Source organism: Bufo gargarizans, chromosome 5, assembly GCF_014858855.1.
Source record: "Bufo gargarizans isolate SCDJY-AF-19 chromosome 5, ASM1485885v1, whole genome shotgun sequence".
Classification (NCBI taxonomy): Eukaryota; Metazoa; Chordata; class Amphibia; order Anura; family Bufonidae; genus Bufo; species Bufo gargarizans.
This window is the reverse complement of record NC_058084.1, coordinates 273,099,491-273,115,581: the sequence shown is the minus strand read 5'-3', so window position 1 is coordinate 273,115,581 and position 16,091 is coordinate 273,099,491. Positions and strand designations below refer to the sequence as shown.

At 39.7% G+C, this 16,091-nt stretch overlaps 1 protein-coding gene across 1 annotated transcript in view; it reads right to left on the bottom strand.

The window, feature by feature from the left end:
* Positions 1-522: 522 nt before the first annotated feature.
* TMEFF1 (transmembrane protein with EGF like and two follistatin like domains 1) overlaps positions 523-16,091 on the bottom strand; it is a 266,724-nt gene continuing 251,155 nt past the window's right edge. The window contains exons 6-10 of the mRNA XM_044293330.1: positions 15,376-15,524; positions 14,424-14,489; positions 12,752-12,875; positions 3,974-4,132; positions 523-1,765 (exon numbers count right to left, since the gene is read on the bottom strand). Coding sequence (XP_044149265.1) covers positions 1,681-1,765; positions 3,974-4,132; positions 12,752-12,875; positions 14,424-14,489; positions 15,376-15,524 — 583 coding nt within the window. The 3' untranslated portion in view covers positions 523-1,680. The remainder of the gene's footprint in view (positions 1,766-3,973; positions 4,133-12,751; positions 12,876-14,423; positions 14,490-15,375; positions 15,525-16,091) is intronic.

The following is a 16,091-nucleotide window of genomic DNA, read 5'->3' as shown; positions in this document are numbered from 1 at the left end:
AACTGCAATATCCAAACCATCTGTTGAACCAGAGTGAATGAAGATACTAGAACTGGACAGTGTAGTGTACAAAACCACTGCATTGCTGCTGCCCTGCACCAAGCATAGCTGTAACACTTTTCCTTTCTAATAGCTAATGCAGAAAACACATATCCCATGTCATAAGGCTACCCAGCTATGTAGGGTAGCATACAAATGACATCATTACTTGCATATTAAAAACATTCTGCATTAAGGGTATTTTTTTATTAAAGCAGACTTTTATTTTTTATAATGGTGTTCAAATAAACATATGTATGCTGATCAACAGTTTCAAATTTTATTTTACATGAATTTTAACATTTATCTAAATGTAACAAAAGTATTGTGCGGACCTTAATGTAAGAGCCAAGGAAAAATTTTCTCCCAGTAGTATTAAATGCTATAATTGTATTAAAAAAAGGAAATAATTACTTTACAAGGGTCCGTGGTGGCATGGGAGCAATTGGGATTGTTTGTGTGGTGCCTATTTTTTGGTGCCCAATTACATGTTTTATTTGTGGTGTAGAAAATACGGATAGTCACAGACACAATCAACTAAAAAATAAATAAAAGATAATACAAAACACTTACAGATAATGACACCACAGAACAATGCACCTACTGCATTCCCTAGCCCCTGAAGAAAGACCCCAATGGGTAAATAATGTCAGGATTAGAAACCATTGAACATATTTAACGTGTTACCACTACTCACAGAATACAAGTCACATATCATGCGATAGCCAGTGTTTAAAAAAAAGTTCATAACTAATTCTATAAAACATTGAAATATCTATTAAACACAGTATCCTCTATGAAGCTTGGTAAGAAAAAAAAATTGTAAACATTACCTTTAGCTCATGCCTGGTTTGTAGGGTATTTCTTAAATTTTTTATGTTTGTTCATTATCTACAACCACAGGAGGCCTGAGCCTGTGTTCCATAGGAGCAACCAATTATGGGGATGTAGTGAACGTTTCATCCACCATTTTGAGTTATACATTGGAGTTTCAGATCGAGTTCCAGTCTCTTCCATGCTAAAGCATCCCATATCAGTTTAGAAAGTGTAGCTTGATTTTGATGGTGTTTTTACACAGTAATGTTTTTGATTGCAGTTTTTAGCTGAAACCACAAATGGATTAAAAAGAAATGGGAAATTTAAAGTAGGGACTTAGATTTATTATTCCTGCTGGATGCACTTTTGGATTATTGCTAAAAAACTGCATCAAAAACTGTTGTTGCTTTCTATATAGCAATATATTTTATCAATCTTTCACCTGCCCTAAGTTAACAAATCTTTTGTCAGTTTGTGTCTGGACCCCAATGCTGCCAAAATTGAGATGTTTTAATAACAAAATATGGGTAACAAACAACCATGCGAAAGCACACACAGAAAAATACTGAACTGTGTTTCCAGAAAAGGAATATAAAAGAAATAAAAAAAAAATATGAACGCTGTATCAGTCCATTGCTGCCAGAGCTGATATTTTGCAAGTACAACAGACAACCATCAAAGCTAAACCATAATATGTCCAAAAATAAGGCCTCTGAAATAAATATTTCCATTCTTTAAAAAAAGATATAATAAAAATGTACAGCACATGGTCAATGCAAGTATAAAAAATAAACCAGAAAAATAAAGTAAAAGAAAACACTGGGGCTACACCATCCGGGATGAAGCATCTGAAGTGAAGTGACCAAGATTTTGCTTCTGTCGACGTCCTCTGTTGTTCTTCGGACATTTCCTGCAAACAAAACCAGACAAGTCCTTTAACTAACTTTATTCTATGCAAAACTACATTCAGAGTTATGGGCCCTTTACACTGGCAGACAATTGAAATGATCATCACTAACCAGTGTTACTAGTAATGCTAGTTAGCGATGATCTTGCGGTTCATCCGGTAATTGTATCTTTTGTGCAGTACAAAAGATCATGGTTTCCCAGTATCAGACTGCTGTGTAAACACAATCTGCTGCCGGGAAACAACCAGACAGTATGGGGAAGAGCGATGGCATTGGCGATCACTCCTCCCCGTACTCTAGAGAAGCTGGAGGAGATTGTGCATGTAAATGCACCGGTCTCCTCCGCTAATGCTCAGTATATCGTCGTCACATGTAAAGGGACCATTAGCAGCTAGCAACCACATGATGAAAGCAGTCCCTGCAACTGTGCTTAAAATCAATGGCGCAAAGGGAAACTGGCAATATGAAATAAACAACTGAGTGTCTTTACTTTGTTATCAGAAGGTGTTTCTAAACCAACTATAATAGCATCTTAGGGGGAACAAATAGCAGAAATGAGGGTAAAGGGTTTACTGGAGGGATGCTGTATCATCCAAGCATATGTATCTATTAAGACTGAGGTGCTGCTACAATGTGTCAGGTTGTGCACTTGTGAGTTTGTGGCAGTGTGGGCTGGTGGGTTGTTCTTTTGATGTATTACAAACTATATGTACTAGACTGTACAATACTTCAATGTTGATATTGTATCTGGGTCCTCATTGTGCATGATCTCAATGATACTTAGTATTTTCTTTAAGACTATCAATTGTATGTTAATACAAAATAATAAAGGCTGAGAATAATGTATGCTTCTGTCAGTCTGGATCCTGTAGCTCATCCATTTCAATGGAAAATAGCCACCTCTTCCTTGAGAATTGGGACTTTTCCGTTCTTATGATCAATGGAAGTCCCAGCAGTCTAACCCTCATTAATAAGACTTCATGACATGCCATAACTTGTTTAAGTAAAAAAAATACTCTGCTGTTTCTATTTGTCAGGTACAACTCTAATGCTGGATTTAGACTGCCTGACCTGGCAGGCAATTATCGGGAAGGGATCAGTCCTTGCTGATAACTGACTGCTCGTCATTGGAGGTAAAAAGCTGCATTTACATGCAGCAATAACCTCCACTGAATGGGGATGAGCGATGGCTACTGTAGATACAGAATTATTGTCTCTCGTCAGCAGGACGCTGTTCACACAGCCCAACAATGATGATTTAATGTGCTTCATGAAAGATCATTTCACCCGATCAACAAGCATTTTGCTCATTCATTGGATAATCAGTAGCACATTTACACAGGCCTATTATTGGGAACTAGCATTCGCGGTAATTTTTGTAACCAATGATCAGCCTGAGAATTGGGCTGTGTAAATACAGCATTAAAATGTGTGACATTCCCATATTAAAGAATATGGACACCTTTGAACTGACAAATTAATTGTTCTTTTGGATCTGCAAAGCACAAAGGGGGTCATTTATTAATAACCCCATATCTGGCGGTGGATTTGCCGTAGCTATGAAGAGGCGCAGGCCTCTCCATAACTTTGGGGCATCCAGCGCCAGTTCTAAATGTAAGACAGCTTCTGAGCAGGTATAGAAAATGATGAATGAGACGGACCTGCCCATACTGCTCCCACTTTTTTAGATCTAGCGTGATCAGGTAAAAGTTGCAGATAACTGATGATAATATAAGCGGATTTCAGGATAATAAATGACCCTTAAAGAGTCTATTATTAACACACAGTGTGTTTTACTGAGGGGGAAATGTTCACATCGGAAAATCTTGAAACGAGCATTGGGTTACAAACTGAATATTAACGGTCTGAAAATTAATAAAGGATTAAAGATAGCAGACTGAAACTTTTAACTCAAGGTAACTACAATCATATATATATATATATATATATATATATATTCAGTGTCAAAACCATTTAATTCTATGCCTCGCTGTATTGTATGTAAAGTCCAGCAGTTTTAAGAAAACAATCTAAATTAAGGGATGAGAGTTCATTATTTAGACTAAACATGAATGGTAAGGCTGAGTTTCTTTTCCTTTACACTTCCTCCCCCTTTATGAGCCACAAGTGGTTTGGGCATAAAAAACCTTAACGTGAAAACCCAGGCTTATGCATTAAAATTAGTAAACAAAAGTACAAATATTATATACCTTGTTATGCACATAACAATGGCAACTATAATGGCGATCTGTACAGCTCCAATAATGGCTGCAATGAGGACATGAGTAAGCTTTTGTCTGCTTGGCACCACATATAGAATGTTGAAATCTGTCTTGTCACAGTATTGGCCTGTGTATCCTGATTCACACCTGGGGAGAAAAGAAGCATAGTAAATTATAGTCAAACTAGTTACCTCTGTTTCTTTAGTTTCAATACATGCTTATGTTCACTTTCACATTCCTACTGTGGGACTCCATCTAACACTGTCAGAAAATGGTCTATGGAATGGTTATGCATACATGACAATTGCTTCCATTGTAAAATGATGGCCATAATGGTACTTTTTTTTTTACCTTAGATCTATCTAATATCTACAGTGCCCTGTAAAGTTGTTCACTCACTTGGTGTTTTACCTGTTTTGTTTCATTATAATCTGTAGATTTAATAAAGTTTTAATTTATATTTTAGTCTATATGGAATGAAAAATACCTAGTCTAAAATGTAAATACAAACTTAAAGAGTGGTGAGTGCATATGAATTCATCCCCTTTGATATGAAACTCTGAAATAAAGCCTACTCCAGCCAAATAACTTCAGAAATCACATAATTAGCTGAGTAATGTCCTCTTGTGTGCAATAAGTGTCATGTGATGTGAGTATAAATACTCTAAAAGGCCCCTGAGTCTACAAAATTACTAATCAAGCAGCATACCAAAGAGCTCTCCAAACAGGTTAAAGGCAAAACTGTGTAGTAGTATGGACCAGGACTGGGTTACAAACAAAAATCCCAAACTTTGAACATCCCACAGAGCACGATTAAATGCATTATAACAAAATGAAAAGAACAGGGCACAACTACAAGCCTGACAAGAGAAGGATGTCCACCAAAACTCCAGACAGGACAACAATGGCATTAATCATAGATTCAACACCACAATAACACTGTAAGAGTTCCAAAGATCCACAGCGGGGGTGGAAGTATCCACAGTATTCATTCAAAGGACCACTCTAAGCCATCCACTTCACAGAGTAGAAGAGTGGCCACAAAAAAGTACGGTAGTACTTTTTGGGGAGTTTTCTAAACAGCAGGTAGCAGACTTCCCAAATACATGGAAGAAGACTCTTTGACCAGATCAGTGTAAAATTGTACTTTATAGCGATCATGGGAAATGCTATGTATGGCTCAAATTTCCCTTCATCCCAAAATACCATTCCCACAGTGAATCATGGTGGTGGCAGCTTCAGGCTGTGGGATGTTTTTCATCAGTACAGGACTGGAAAACTGGTCAGGATGAAAGAAAAGATGGATGGCAATAAATACAGGGCTATTCTTGAGGAAAGTCTGATTAGTCAGCCAAAGATTTGAGTCTAGGATATAGGTTCACCTTCTAGCAGGACAATGGGCCTAAATATACTGCTAAAGCTACATTGGAGTGGTTTGGCAGTCAGGCCATGGTGTACTTAACTGCTCATTTTCATATGGATTAAAAGTACATTTTCTCTCACATTTAAATGTGCTAAAATGGCCTAGTCAAAATCCAGACCTCAATCCAACAGAAAATCTGTGGCATGACTTGAATATACTGTACACCAATGAAACCCATGTTAATTAAATGAGCTGGAGCAATTTTGCCTGGAAGATTGGGCAAAAATCCCAGTGTCTAGATGTGCCAAGATAGACATACCCCAAGAGACTTGCATCTGTAATTGCAGCAAAATATGGCTCCACAAAGCATTGACCTTCAGGAGCTAAATATCTAGGCACATTGAGTTCTCGTTTTTTTGTCATCATTATTGTTAGTGTCACAGTAAAAATTACTTTACACCTATTGTGGTAGGGATGTTGTGTAAAGCAAAGGGTACAAAATCTAGTATAAGCCAGAACGATAACAAGCCTTACATGAGTTATGTATAGTATAGCACATACTGTACTATCTATAGAAGTACTGTATGTGTCCCAAGGTCTCATGATAATAAAGGCCCATTGTTTGTCAAGTACACATTTTCTCAAGTATACTAAATGAGGTCTTTAGAGAATCCTTATCTATTTAAATAAAGCTATCATCTAATCTATCTATCTATCTATGAGCATATTTATTTTATCATTTTCTATAAATGATTACTTCATTTAAAGATGGAATGATTTTGGTAAACCAATAACACGAAGTGGAAGACAAAAACTGTAATTGAACCAAGCTCATGTTTATTTCAAGTGTATGTTTATTGGAAACAGTATACGCTAAATTATTGATGCCCACTGCCAGTGTTATTACCGTATATTTATATGGATATTTCATCTGTGTATTAAATGTATTTTTTCTACATCTTAATCATTAAAGCCCCAGTAGAAATAAAATTTAAGGCTTAGCAGGTCTGAGATATTTTGCCCGGCAGGCATCTCTTTTGCTAACGGCATTCAACTACATCTATTTTAGAGACTTATATTAAAATGACAATATCATACAGAGCTAGTTTTCCAAGATAAGATTAAGAGATTAAACAAGATGCGAAATGGAAATGTGTCAGCAGCTTTATTGCTAGAAAACATTTTTCAATTTCCACCTTAAAGGGGTTCTCATGGAATTTTTAAAGAGCTCTTAAATAACTAAGCCTTAGACCAGTGATGGCTAACCTTGGCACTCCAGCTGTGGTGAAACTACGACTCCCAGCATGCTCCATTTATTTCTACAGAGATCTGAGAGCAGCCAAGCAAGGGGGGCATCTTGGGAGTTGTAGTTTTACCACAGCTGGAGTGCCAAGGTTAGCCATCACTGCCCTAGACATTATCTAATACTTAACCTTCTAATATATTAGGGTACAACATTCAATTGTTAAACAAAAAAACAGTGGCATACCAAGGAAGGGGGCACGTTCTACCCTAGGTGCCAACTATAACAAGGGGTGCAGGGCTGGCCACCAGACTGTGTGTGTGTTTGTGAAGGGGAGGTGACAGTTCACAGCATGGGAGGGGAGGCTGTGGCTCCAATCCCTGACATTCAGACTCGTAGGCCTCAAGGCAGTAGGCCTGAATCCTATGAGGCAGGAGATCGTGATAACATCACCGTGACCTCCTGCACTGTGTCTTAAAAGACGTGATGACATAGCGCAGGAGGGCACAGTGATGTGTTCCCTATCACATTCCCCAAGACTGCAGAACTCAGGACAGAGACAGCAATCGAGAGCGGAACGCAGGTTAGTATTTTTTATTTATTTATGCATACTAATGCTGTACGTAATGGGTGTGGGAGAACATTATAAATACAAACCGGATTCCAAAAAAGTTGGGACACTATACAAATCGTGAATAAAAACTGAATGCAATGATGTGGAGGTTCCAACTTCTAATATTTTATTCAGAATAGAACATAAATCACGGAACAAAAGTTTAAACTGAGAAAATGTACCATTTTAAGGGAAAAATATGTTGAATCAGAATTTTATGGTGTCAACAAATCCCCAAAAAGTTGGGACAAGCCCATTTTCACCACTGTGTGGCATCTCCCCTTCTTCTTACAACACTCAACAGATGTCTGGGGACCGAGGAGACCAGTTTCTCGAGTTTAGAAATAGGAATGCTCTCCCATTCTTGTCTAATACAGGCCTCTAACTGTTCAATCGTCTTGTGCCTTCTTTGTTGCACCTTCCTCTTTATGATGCGCCAAATGTTCTCTATAGGTGAAAGATCTGGACTGCAGACTGGCCATTTCAGTACCCGGATCCTTCTCCTACGCAGCCATGATGTTGTGATTGATGCAGAATGTGGTCTGGCATTATCTTGTTGAAAAATGCAGGGTCTTCCCTGAAGGAGATGACGTCTGGATGGGAGCAGATGTTGTTCTAGAACCTGAATATATTTCTTTGCATTGATGGTGCCTTTCCAGACATGCAAGCTGCCCATGCCACACGCACTCATGCAACCCCATACCATCAGAGATGCAGGCTTCTGAACTGAGCGTTGATAACAACTTGGGTTGTCCTTTTCCTCTTTGGTCCGGATGACATTGCGTCCCAGATTTCCAAAAAGAACTTTGAATCGTGACTCGTCTGACCACAGAACAGTCTTCCATTTTGCCACACTCCATTTTAAATGATCCCTGGCCCAGTGAAAATGCCTGAGCTTGTGGATCTTGCTTAGAAATGGCTTCTTCTTTGCACTGTAGAGTTTCAGCTGGCAACGGCGGATGGCACGGTGGATTATGTTCACTGACAATGGTTTCTGGAAGTATTCCTGAGCCCATTCTGTGATTTCCTTTACAGTAGCATTCCTGTTTGTGGTGCAGTGTCGTTTAAGGGCCCGAAGATCACGGGCATCCAGTATGGTTTTACGGCCTTGACCCTTACGCACAGAGATTGTTCCAGATTCTCTGAATCTTCGGATGATGTTATGCACAGTTGATGATGATAGATGCAAAGTCTTTGCAATTTTTCGCTGGGTAACACCTTTCTGATATTGCTCCACTATCTTTCTGCACAACATTGTGGGAATTGGTGATCCTCTACCCATCTTGGCTTCTGAGAGACACAGCCACTCTGAGAAGCTCTTTTTATACCCAATCATGTTGCCAATTGACCTAATTAGTGTTAATTGGTCTTCCAGCTCTTCGTTATGCTCAAATTTACTTTTTCCAGCCTCTTATTGCTACTTGTCCCAACTTTTTGGGATTTGTTGACACAATGAAAATTTGAATCAACGTATTTTTCCTTTAAAATGATGCATTTACTCGGATTAAACATTTGATCTGTCATCTACGTTCTATTACAAATAAAATATTGACATTTGCCATCTCCACATCATTGCATTCAGTTTTTATTCACAATTTGTTTAGTGTCCCAACTTTTTTGGAATCCAGTTTGTACAACAAAGGAGGAATAATATATACTAGTAATACAGAGAGGGTCATTATATATTCTAATAATACAGAGGAAGCCACCATATGTATTAATAATACAGAGGTAGGCATTATATATACTAATAATACAGGGGTGGCCATTTTATATACTCTAATAATACAGAGGGAGACATTATATATATACTACCAATATAGAGGGGGGTGTTATACAGTATATGTTTTCAATACAGAAGGGGCATTATACATATAGGCACTACAGGCAGGGCCGGCTCTATCATAAGGCAGCCCAAGCGGCTGCTTGAGGGCACAGAGAAGGGGGGGCGGCAAACAATTAACTTGCTAACTAAGGCTACTTTCACACCTGCGTTCAGGTGTCCACTCGTGAGCTCCGTTTGAAGGGGCTCACAAGCGGCCCTGAACGCAGCCGTCTGGCCCTAATGCATTCTCAGTGGAGGCGGATCCACTGAGAATGCATCCGCCTGCCAGCGCTCAGCCTCCGCTCCGCTCAGGGAGCGGACACCTGAACGCTGCAAGCAGCGTTCGGGTGTCCACCTGGCCGTGCGGAGGCGAGCGGATCCGTTCCGACTTATAATGGAAGTCAATGGGGACGGATCCGCTTGAAGATGACACCATATGGCTCAATCTTCAAGCAGATCCATCCCCCATTGACTTTCAATGTAAAGTCTGAACGGATCCGCTCAGGCTACTTTCACACTTAGAAAATTTTTCTAATTTATAATGCAGACGGATCCGTTCTGAACGGAGCCACCGTCTGCATTAATATGAGCGGATCCGTTCAGAACGGATCCGTTCGAACGCTAGTGTGAAAGTAGCCTAACACTTGCCCCGCAGCCCGGCCGCCGCCCCCCGTCCCTCACTGTCTCAGTCACAGAGTGAGCGGCACGCAGCTGACAGGCTGAGGCAGCAGCCGCAGCAACACAAAACACACACACTGTGAACTACTTCTCATAACTGGCTATACAGCTCTCATAGCTGTGTGGGTAAATGCTTTGCCTCTGATGTGAAAGGTCATAAATGAGATTCCCAGGAGAAACTTTTCTGAAAGACAGGCTAAATAGGAACACGAGCACCAAATCTACAACACAAGAGGCTGGTGGGAGCACAGGCCGGAAGAGGCCTGCATCACATCGCTGACATGGAGGTAAGTATAAAAGTTGTTTTTTTAATACCGGACTGTTACTTTACTGCCACAGGGGAGGGGCTATTGGTGCCATAATACTGGCACATGGAGGGGCGAGGAGAGAGGCACTTGATACTGGCACATTAGGGGGCAGGGGGAGAGGATGGCACTATGATATTAGCACATAGGACATGAATCATGAGGGGTAGAAATGTGAAATGATGGGGGGGGGGGGGGAAGAAATGGACATGAATCATGAGGGGCAGAAATGTAGATTCGCTTGTGTTGACAAAAATCCTTGCACCGGCCCTGACTACAGGAAGCATTATAATACATAGGGACTACAGGGGATCCTTATAACTACAGGGGGCACTACAGCGGTGCTTTATCAATACCGGGACTACTACAGGGGGAACTATAACTGGAGACAGTATAAGTGGGATCTCTATTACTACTGTGGGCTCTATAGGGATGCCTACACAGGGGCCTTATTACTACTGGGGGCTCTATACGGTGGACTTATTACTGCTGGGGAACTATAGGTGGCCTTATTTCAAAAAGGGAGCATTATTAATACTATACTATCTGTATGACACTGTTTCTGCAGTATAGTATTTGGGGCTTTGGGGAGCACAGCGGGCACAGTATTGAAAGAAGCAGCAGGATGACAATGTTGGGACATCAGGAGGGGAAAGATGATAGAAAAATTAGGAATCTAAGATGTCTGTGTAGTAAACTCTGCAGAGACATGACACAAGTGAGAGAAGTTATCAAGGCGGTCTGATCTCCAAATGGTGAAGATGAGGTAAGAGAATGTCTACCTCCGACGAGATGTCATTGGATGTAAGAGGTATGGGGTACTGTATTCTGTATGTTTCATAGCGATGTATGTAACATCCACCCAAATATCTCTTTAACAGCCAGGGGAAGGATTTTAATTTTCTTGCCTTCTCTCTGCTCACCAAACACAGCGTACTGGCTGTACTTGGTATTGCAGCGGAGCCCCATTCCCTTCATTGTGGGGGTGGGGGTGCCAGAGAATATTCCAGCCCAGGTGTCAAATACCTTAGGCACACCACTCACTAAAACTATTATTATTTTACTAGTGCACCTTGTTGAATATCTCTATTGCCTGACTTCAAGAATGACATGTCTCTCTCTCATGTTCCTTAATCATCCCTCACTACAGTAAATTTGAATGCACTTCTTTGCTTTATAAATCCAACCTCCACATCTGATGCAGCTTTTCCTTACAATGATGGACTATTCTGAGCGAGTTAGATGTGAGCAGCATTTACTTCAAAAGAAGCTGCCAATGCACATTATTCCCTTTAAAATCCATAGTTGCAGGTACAGACATCAAAACCTGACAACCATGAAACCTGAACTAGACATTCAAGCAAGGAGCGTGGAGGAGGAAGCACTGGTGCATGAAGATGGCTGTGCTCAGAGTGCCCAGATCACGCCAGTGCTATGTGCAAATGAAGGACTTCAGTATAGACATGATTGTTCAAGAGAAACAATGGACGCCGTCTTCTTCCCTTAAAAACATTTATGTCAAAATAGAAAACAGAAAAAAGAAATTGGCTCTTCCAGGTATGAAGCTTACTCGACAAAGAGAAAGAACTGTCTCAATGTACTTTTAGATATATGATATATTAGTAGACTAAATATATTTAAAGGGCTTCTATAGTTTTTACTCATTGATAGCACTGAACAAATCCTTGCACGGGCTTCTCCACAAATTGGTCTTCAGCATATAAGGTATCACTGGTGTTCATAGTGATCAATCCCAGTCCTTTGATTACTGTTACACTGAAATCTGATTTTGTATTGGCTATAGGCCAGAATTACACCGCTTTAAATCACTTTTATATATTGACACCCTTGTTAGATTTTCTTATGAGCGTTACGAGGGGTGGTCAGATGACTGGCAGTGAACTGCAGGGCAGGGTTATTAATCCTCTGTTTAAAGTAAATATAAAAACAAAGCAACAGTAGACACTGTAGTCCGTGTATACCCCAAAAGTTTGTTAATAATAGCAGCAGTCCAGATGACAGGAGCCGGTCCTCTCTCCTGTATGTAATAGTAGAAGAAAATAGGTTCTGGTCCGCGCTTCTCCCTGCAAACACGTAGCCACTTGTGCACACAGGAAAAGGAACAGGGCGTCTGCCTGTGATAAACTAATTTTTACAAGTGGCTACGTGTTTGCAGGGAGAAGTGCGGACCAGAACTTACTGTGGACCAGGCAGGAGTTCGTCCCAAAGTTCATCACATGGGCTCATACTAGACACTTTTGTTTAATCTTACACCACCCATTGGTTGACTTACTTTGCACCAAAATTTTGGTCCAGATTGTTGTAGTTTAAACCACACCTCTGTCAGCGAAACCACGCCACTTTTCCCTGTTAGTCAAGCCTCTAGTGAGGTGCAAAACGTGTCTAAAACACATCATGTGGTGTAAGGCGTATATGTAAGTTTACTGAGCCAGTATTAATAGCTTAGTAAATCTCACCCATTGTTTACATACATCTACAGAAGATCGGAGATCAGGACAAAAATAGCAAAAAAGGAAACTGTATTATTATTTTATACTTAAAATTTATTGAGCTACGTAAATACATCCACATATTGTGGCGCAGCTAAAAGGTGTGCAAAAAACCCTGTACCTAACAGAGTCAAATACAGTTTGATCTTTATCACAACAGAGGAAATATCCAATAAATTGCACAAATCTTTAAAATTCTATATATATAAGTATTTTTGCTGTAACTTACCGGCATGATGCTTTCTGTGTAGGATAACTTAATTCACATGTTCCATGCACACAATATCCATTATAGTTCTCTGAACATGGCATATAATTCCCCATGTAGTCATCTTCCCTTTGGTCACTAGAATCTAACAAAAAAAAAAAAAAAAAAGGTTACAAGTAGGGAAACTTGTATAATAAGATGGTTACATTGAGAGGCGAGAGCTTGTTGAAGCACGTACTTCTGAATGAGCCAAGTTTAAAATTTAAAAGTTTCCTAGGCTCTGTTCACATTACATTCAAGTATTGAAGGTTTATATTGACAAGGTTTCCCAATGTAAACCTCCAAAAGATGTATGCTTCTGTACAGGCATACAGTACCATATGTCACTCATAGTCATCCATGTAAAACCTGGGAGATTTTAGTAGTGAAGCATGCAAAATTGTAAAAATAGTCAACATACTGTAGGTCAGGATCAGTAGAAAATAAGTATTACAATGGCTCAGATTTATGTCTGCGCCATAAATCTGTCTATCAAGGGTTTCCCACATGCCTGACAAGGAACGGGGCTAATCAGAAAGGGACTTTGTGGGGAGAGAGGCGGGCCTATGATGTGCCATTTTGTGCCAAAAATTGTGCCAGAATTTTGGCATAAAAATCTGTCTCAAAGTAAGCCAACCAATAACTGGTATAGAGAAAAGTGTGTATCATCCAGCCTGAGCCCCTGTGATAAATCTGGAGCCTGTCTAAGCTTACAGCGGCTTTAGGATTAGTAAATCTGGCAATGTACTTACAATCTTTCTCAACAACAAGTTACTGATCAAAGGGGGAGATAATAATCTCACTAAATGACACTGAATAATCGCATGAAAAGATTCTGATATTAATGTAGAAGGGACTGTACTTATTGTATAGGGACAAATGGAATACTAATAGAAATGAATACAGCAGACAAGATGTCTATTGTCATAGCTACAGGCAACATAAAATAACTGCTCTCTTTTCTGTCCTTAGAGGACACAACATTTACAAAACCGGATTATTAACTATTCTTCTTCTTGGTCTCTTGTAAGGTAACAAAGAACCAGAGCTGATTGTTCAGCCGCCATTCTCTCTATGTGTATATATATATATCTGACTGATCTAACATGCTAAATCACTCTCATAAAAATCTGAAGAAATGCGGAAGAAAAGGGAGAGGAGAGAAGCTTTCTTTATACAATGTGAGTTTATATTCTATACATTACCCCATCAATTTTACAGATCTGCCATATGCTAATTAAACTAAACCTCCCGGTATGATTAGCTTCATGTTTATGTCTGCCATTACCTTTCATGTAAGAGAGCTTTACCTATAGGTGGTGGAATGGCATTAGTTTTCAGTTCCTAGTATTTTATTCTGCTCTTCTGTATTCCAAAACATGACTCACGATATATATATATATATTTCAGAAGTAATTGCAGTGCTGTGACAGCCTGACGCATGGCTGAGTACTGAGCTACAAATATCCTTTGTCCAGTAAAATGAATGTGGATCATAAAATAGCAGAATTCTGCAGAAACAACCTGCTGTGAACCTAACATTTACATTCGGATCGTCTCAGGCAGGCTAATGGTGAGTTCTGAATTCCGAAATGAGGAAAGTGAGCAGTGTCAGGATGGTGTCTTTGGAAATACCAGGCTGGAGGGGACCTACCTTTCACCTCGGGGCGGTACTGTAAGCCGTCATCTTTCTTTCCAACTGGATTGGTGTCATCTGTAACTGAAAAGAAAAAGTAGATATAAAGCTAAACCCTGTGAGAAGTCTATTATACTAGGATCCCCCCGTACTAAAACTTCCAATTGCACAAACATGGCCTTATTACTAGTGTTGTACAGAACCATTATATGGAGGACATAGCCTTCTATAGCCTCATACCGCACCTTACAGAGGAACAGGATTCATATGGATTATAAAGTATGTTGTACTACAGGTAGGTATTCGACCCTATTTTTTAGGGATGATTGATCTAATAGTAATAGCAAAGAAGTTCAGCACTCGCTGTATTGGATGCGATTCTTATCCTTTTAATGTGCACATGGAGGAACGTGTTTCGACTCAACCACAAGTCTTCGTGTTTGAGTCGAAGCGCGTCAATTTTGTGCCTCCATGTGCACATTAAAAGTCCAATACTGGACTTCTTTGCTTTTGGGTTTATGGGACGCCGACCCTGGACGAGCGCACCGCTCAGTATACACATGGAGTGCCGGCTGCTTTCTCTTCTGATCTAATAGTAAAACACTGTATGGCTCATTGATTAATAGGTCAAAATCTGTATTATGTCGTTAAATAAATATTGATCATAAAAAATGAGTTTTCCCCTCACACAGATTATAGCATACTGACTAGATATGCCATAAATGTGTTTTGAAACCTCCACTAAGCCATGAATGTGGGTTCCTGGAAAATAAGTGGCTGTATAGGTGTTATAACTTTACCTTACAGTAAACGGCTGAAATACGGATAGACATTTATGTTATATCTAATCAATATTCCATAAAATAAGGAATAGGTAAAAACGGGCAATATGCAACATCAGAGACTGAGTGTGGATTGTCGGATCCTGGGAAGACATCTATTGTAGAGCTATATACAGAGTATTTTGTACCTGTACAGCTTCCTAGGTGTTTCACATCAATCTGCTCCTGCTTGATGCATGACGCCTCTCTCACCATACATGGATTGGAATACGAGTTTCCATCAGAGGCACAGACAGGATTAAAATTATGTCCGCTGCAATCTATGTTACACACACACCTGCCAGAGAAAAGAAGAAAAGGAATAAATGAATCTGTAGGAAAAGAATGTCCGTGTCACTATATCATTTCTGTATTCATCAAGCAGCCTACTTTGTGTGGAAAGACATCAATGCTGATTTGATTCAATGTATTGTCCTAGCTGAAAACCATAAATCAGTGGTCTGCAATCAATTATCGCTATGGAAACCAGTGGCGAGACAGCCACATAAATAGGTCATGTTGCTACTATGGGGTCAGTGAAGATGTGTGTATGTATGTATGTATGTGTGTGTGTGTGTGTGTGGGGGGGGGGGGGATCAATTCCAAATTCTTCTGCTAAAGGCATCTCTGGATAAACAGGTCTTGTATTAGACAGGACCTTGTCACAAGAACCATCACTAGTAAGTAGACCTAGTTTGGATTTATCTATGGGGCTCCTGTCTATGCATACCTAGGATGTGAATACATATAATATAAAATGCATGATAATATAATATACATAGAAATAGGTGAGGTGATCTTCAAATAATATAATAGCAATAGAAGTATGGATACATGGCTCTCTGTCTCAGATTTCTAGATCACC